Genomic DNA, 6,618 nt, shown 5'->3' on the forward strand with positions numbered 1-6,618 from the left:
CGCCTTCTCGGCGACACTCGCGTCTTTATCGAAAACGCGCTTCCAAGCCTTGTCAGCGAGTACCCTGTCCGCCGCCACTCTGTGTTCGAGACTCTCTCGATTCTTCGAGTAAGCGGTGTCGTGCTCTTTGCAGGCTGCGTGCAGGGGGTTGATGCCCGGATCGTCTCGCGCGAGTCCCTTTGCTAGTTTCGTACCGGGCCCACAGTACTGATAACCGGGTATATGTACGGTGTCGAGTACTTTCCCTTTACGGAACACGAGCAGGTGCTGCTACCGAACGAGGCACGTCGAAACTCGATAATTATTTACGACGACATTGCCTGCGAGAAGCAAGATAACATCAGAGCCTTCTTCAGCATGGGGCGGCACAGGGACGTTGACTGTTTCTATCTCTGTCAAACGTACGCTCGCATTCCCAAACATCTGGTACGGGACAATGCTAATCTGCTGGTGCTCTTTAAGCAGGATGAAATGAATCTCAAGCACGTGTACGATGACCATATATACACTGATATGACTTACGCACACTTTAAAGACCTGTGTTTGACATGCTGGAACGGTGATACGTACGGGTTTCTCGTGATCGACAAGGACTGCGAGCTCGACGGTGGTAGATACAGAAAAGGATTCGATTGCTTCGTGAGCATAAATGAATGATCGTTGAAAAAAATAAACGCAGTAGCGTTTTGTATTCAGCAGCGTCAACATGCAACGCAGAAAACTTCAGGAGCAAAAAGACGTCCTACGCCAAATTGCTAAAGCCAGCGATGCGATTCGCAAAAAGCATAGAATGCTAAAATTGGATAGAGAGAACATCGAACAGACGATGAGTGAGTGACGGATGATACGTTTAGATCGGCAGATAAATCCTTCAAGTCGCTAAAGAATGATTCTTTCGAGAGAGTCGATGATGAACAAGTAGAAGATGAAGACGAAGAAGAAGAAGGTAAATATGTTGACGAAGAAGAAGAAGGAGATAATAATGACGCGGACGTACCCGTTGATCAGAACGATCCTATGCAACGGTATCTTAATATGCTGCTATCGAGGCAGAATAAACAATTGGATACCGCCTATGGTGTACGTAAATTCATCAAGAACAGATTGATGATAGGCGATTCCCCCATCAGCTTTGAGGGTGATCCAAACCATGTAGGCGATACGACTTACTTGAAAACTGCGGATTTGACCGAACTCTTGTTCAGGAAGGTACCTGACGAGACTAGTATAACCCAGGATGACTTGAACAATTACAAAAACATTATTTTAACGACGAATGCACATAGAAAGTACTATACACCTGATGGTGCAATTCGTAAGAGCAAGAGTTTCAAATTTAATAACGTTATTGCAAAACTGATCGAATAGCCCTCTGTAACGGGTAAAGGTATAGTACCGCGGTACATGATCGCTGTCAAGGATGAAGACCTGCCAGGAGGAATTATCAACGCCGCCACGTTGACGTCCGCGGGCTGGACGAGACTTGACCAGCGGATCTCGTTGACATGTCAGCGTACGAAAGAGAGAACAATGGATACATGTATCTGTTCACCGTCGTCGACATATTTTCAAAGTTTGCTTGGGCCGTGCCTACGAAGAGCAAGAACGCTAAAGACGTGACAGCAGCTATGAGATCTGTACTGGCGAAGGGTCGAATCCCGAAGAAATTGCATGTTGACCAAGGTCGAGAGTTTTACAATTCCGAATTCAAAGATCTTATGCAAAAACACGGTATTACCCTGTACTCAACATTCAGTAACTTGAAGGCATCGATCTGCGAGCGCTTTAATCGTACTTTGAAAAGTGAGATGTGGATGCAGTTTAGCCTAAAGGGCAATCACCGGTGGCTGGGATATCTTATCGGACTTGGTATCCTCTTACAATAACAGTAAGCATCGCACCATTGGTATGAAGCCGGCAGATGTGACTGCTCGTAACAAGAAGGAATGACTACAACGGGTGTACAAGAAATTCAAAGTCAAGTCCACACTTAAACGATCAAAGTTTAAAGTCGGCGACAGATTACGAATCAGCAAATTTAAACTCATTTTCGAAAAGGGCTACACACCCAATTGGACAACCGAAATTTTCACCGTAAGTCGAGTGAAGAATACCGATCCAGTGACGTAGAATCTCAAGGACTACCAGGATCATCTCATCGAAGGCGGTTTCTACGAATATGAACTTACCAGCGTCAAGTATCCCGACATACATATGTATATCTTGTGGAAAAGGTACTGAGGAAACGTGGAAACAAGCTATTTGTGAAATGGTTAGGTTTCGATGGTTCGCATAATAGTTGAATCGATAAGTCTGATTTTTAAGGTGTTTGAAATAAACCAGAACTAAAATATTTGTTACGTCTTATTATTTATATTTTTTTACATTTGTACATTCTTATTATTATATTCTTATACATACTACATGTATAATTCTTATACATGTTACATTTTATAACCCCACGGGTGTCGGGGTTATCAGGAAGAATGACCTTTTTATCGTCATTCCAGCTCAGTGCTATTTTTTGTTGTTGTACGGTATAATCTTTATGTTTTTTACTCTGAATTAAATTTTGAGTTTTAACTAAATTTGTGTGGTATGAAAGACATTGCTTATAATCGTTAAAAGTGATTGTCTTTAGCGTAGATCCTTTTACTCCCTTAGCTCGCTTTTTATCTTTGCCTTCTCCTAACACTCTGAATGAATACAATTTTGCTCGTAATCCTATAACTTCAGTCATAATTTTCCCATTGTTTTCATCCTTCATCAGAACCAATATTTTTTTATTTGCTAGTGGTATGCCGTAAACATTATTTGGGGAATAGTCCGAAGTATCGAATTTATCTAGATCACGTTTGATATAGTCATATATGTTTGGAACAGTAAAATGATAAAGAAGACTGTCAGTATCAGTATACATTAATTTACCTTGGTTACCAAACGTATTCTTTATGTAATTATAATGGAAGTCATTAATATATATTTTGGAGAGATCGAGAATGGAAAATCCTACATATATTGGCTTATTAAATTCAATCTTAACACGACTTAACTTGATTATTACCATATCTTCGTCGAAGACAGTGCAGCTATGGAAATTTGGTTTCGCTATAAGAGCCTTTGCTCCATACCTTCCATCCCATTTCGTAATGTGTCTAACATCTTTTTGTTTTCTAAGATTTTCCATTGTCTTGCCAAAAACCGCGTTATTCATAAGTTTAAAGAAGTTCTTTTCAAAATCATTATTCGACTTTTTTCTCATTTCAGTGTTCAATTCTATGTACTTTTTGAGTCATGGTGACTGCCTAAATTTTAGAACACGGTGAATTTTCGTTAACTTTATACCCAATGTCAAACACTGTTTCAAATGTCGATAATGAATTATGTATCTTTCTTTTGGGAGGAGTGTTGTCATGAATTTTGATTTGTTAGATCCTGGAGGAGTATATTGCTCTGGACATAGTGGTAAATCTCTATGGAGTTCTTGAAGTTCAATTGGATATTCTATATCAACTTCGAGTATATAACCCGTAAGAGAATCATCGGGAATATTGCAAATATGTAGTTTTTCACAATTTTCCTCTCACTCGAACGAGTCGAATGGCATAAATTGGCTCATAACTGCACCGTACAAGTTATTTACATCGTAGTACATAAGATATGATTCAACTTTTCTTGGATCGAACTCTGCACCCATAAATCTGTTGTTCGCTTTGGCATATCTGTTTGAGCATTGAACTACGCCACCTTGAATTCCTCTCTTAATGAATAGCAACATCTCTACGTGGGTTAACAACTCAAGTTCAACGCCAGTACACTTGAGCATAGCATCAAACGCAAGGCCGGGTGCGGTATAATAATGAAGAGGATCTAAATTGTATATAGAGGAGCAATTACGTCTGAAATTTTCAAAAATGTCAGCCAAAAGTAAAAAAAATCCGTTTTCAAATGCAAATCAGAATATTCACCTAATGTTTTTGTGTGAAAAGTTTGCCAAACTGTAGATGCATGTATATAATCTGAGTCTGAAATTTCTTCATTATTTAATTCCAAATAAAATTTTTCTTTAGGTCTTAATGCTCATCATCGAGTTTTGTCCAACTGTCCACGTAATCGTAAGGAAAAACACCTTTTCTCGTTAATAAGGTAAACTCTTCTTCATTGCTGCAACGCTTACATATAATTAATTTTTCACTACTTTTCAGATACGAGGCTAGTTTATCAATACTGCTCGGCATAAACCTAAATGAATCGATAAATCTGAATTTTACGATTGTATCTTTAACGCTTTTCGTAAAGGATATATATCATTCTTTGTTTACTGGCAATAAGTTCATTGAACCTTCGAAGGATGTTGCTAAGGCTTTAATCAAGAAATGCGAGTCATAACCAGAGAAGTTATGAAACATAACAGGATTGGTACGCAAGTTCTTATAATTTAAATTACAACTCCGATGCGCAGCACCTCGATATTTACCCGTAAAATGGCAATGATCGCGATGCTTGATATCTTCAGACGTGAACGATTTTTCACAAATGTGGCAAGTCTGTGTAGAATAAAATTCATTTTTCTGTTGAAAATTCAATGGTTCCATAGATACGTTGTGTTTAAGGTGAAATTCTCGAATTGAGCTAGCTCTTTTAATTCGTTAACAAACCACTGTATACAATTATTTCCAAGATTGGCTTTAAATTTGGAGATGAAGTCGTCAAAGTTACACTGTAGATAGTACGCGATGCTGTGTGGAACAAGCTTCTGATAGACTGTTATGCTTGACGATTTAGAAACATTCATTACCGACTAAAATACACTCAATCCAACAAAAAACACTTACGTGTAAAAAACTAAGCCAAGTACAGGAGTGCTGTGTATTCCTTTAATAAAAAGTATTGATATCAGATCATTGAGGCCAAGTAAATAAGTCACTACATGTTTGCCTATTATATGATCTAGCACTGGCCCATCATTTTAATTGTATTTTCAAAATTTCCTATAACGTTTTCACTACTCTTGTATATTACTACTGCTTCTCGTAGTTGATTATGATTTAATGGTTATTTAATAACTAATAAAACTTTAGCTGATTCCTTATCGAGTATTACTTGGCGGGTCCGTGCCAGGAATTCCAAAGTACTTACTTTGAACGTACTAATAGTATCCTAAAACTATATGTTTGTTATTAAGCTTTTACCGTGATTATTTTTGACGAGTTATTGTTAATAAGCTCTATATAGAAAGTTGACATTGGTTTTGAGTTTGATGAGTGGTATAATGAACGCAAATTTATATCAAGAAATGCACGGACCCGCCAAGTAGTACTCGATAAGGAATCACCTAAAGTTTTATTAATTAATAAATCACCATTAAATCATAATTAAATACGGGAAGCAGTAGTAACATAAAAGAGTAGCGAAAACGTTATAGGAAATATTGAAAATATAATTAAAATGATGGGCCAGTGCTAGATCATATAATAGGCAAACATGTAGTGACTTATTTACTTGGCCTCAATGATCTGATATCAATACTTTTTATTAAAGGAATACACAGCACTCCTGTACTTGGCTTAGTTTTTTACACGTAAGTGTTTTTTGTTGGATTGAGTGTATTTTAGTCGGTAATGAATGTTTCTAAATCGTCAAGCATAACAGTCTATCAGAAGCTTGTTCCACACAGCATCGCGTACTATCTACAGTGTAACTTTGACGACTTCATCTCCAAATTTAAAGCCAATCTTGGAAATAATTGTATACAGTGGTTTGTTAACGAATTAAAAGAGCTAGCTCAATTCGAGAATTTCACCTTAAACACAACGTATCTATGGAACCATTGAATTTTCAACAGAAAAATGAAGTCCTCAACGGGACATGGAAGCTCTGAGCACTGAAATCTATATTGTCACAGATATAAAATGTAAATGCATTATGATGTCGCTAATCAGAAAAATATATTGCGTTGTGGAAAATGTTTAACGGCATATAAATTTAATTTGTAAGTCCCTTTTTCTAGAAATGCATAAAGACATACAAATTTTTAAAGAAAATGTAAGAGAGGAAAGTGTGCTGGATTATTTACGTACCTCAGGCCGTGCGAACATCAGAGAGGATACTATAGTTTGAGCGAAGCGCCAAAGCGACGCTCGTTGCACACTTTTCTGGACTTCTATGTCCAACACCTAGATACAAGAAACTACGGAACAGAACACCTGGACACCCTGAACTTCCACATCCGACACCTAAATACAGAAAACTACGGAGCGGAACACCTGGACACACTGGACTTCCACGCCCGGCACCTAGATACAGGAAAGTACGGAGCGGAACACCTGGACATCCTGTATCCCTAAAAGCTGTCATCTAAAATACGAGAAACTATATCGAAGCACATACATACATACACCCATACACGCGCGCCCCACATGAACGCTATTAAAAACTTAATAATTCTATACTGTTGTGAAAGCACCCTTATACTAACTAGAAATTCGGTATAAACGGTAGCTTCACGTGTAAAGTGTATTTGATTGTGTTGTGTATTCGTAACTTACTAACACCATACAGAGTACAAATAGGTAAAGAAGACAAAGCAGTCAGCGCCATCTGTCGTGTAAAAAAGTC

At 38.0% G+C, this 6,618-nt stretch overlaps 1 protein-coding gene across 1 annotated transcript; it reads left to right on the top strand.

Moving 5' to 3' along the window:
- The first annotated feature begins 706 nt into the window (after nucleotides 1-706).
- LOC107268130 lies at nucleotides 707-2,324 on the top strand. The gene is given in 5 exon segments (XM_025085422.1): nucleotides 707-830; nucleotides 965-1,289; nucleotides 1,427-1,850; nucleotides 1,852-2,208; nucleotides 2,211-2,324. Coding segments are annotated over 5 exon segments (1,344 nt in total).
- The last annotated feature ends 4,294 nt before the right edge of the window (nucleotides 2,325-6,618 follow it).

The sequence above is a fragment of the Cephus cinctus genome, unplaced genomic scaffold (assembly GCF_000341935.2).
Source record: "Cephus cinctus unplaced genomic scaffold, Ccin1 Ccin1_scaffold0475, whole genome shotgun sequence".
Lineage (NCBI taxonomy): Eukaryota > Metazoa > Arthropoda > Insecta > Hymenoptera > Cephidae > Cephus > Cephus cinctus.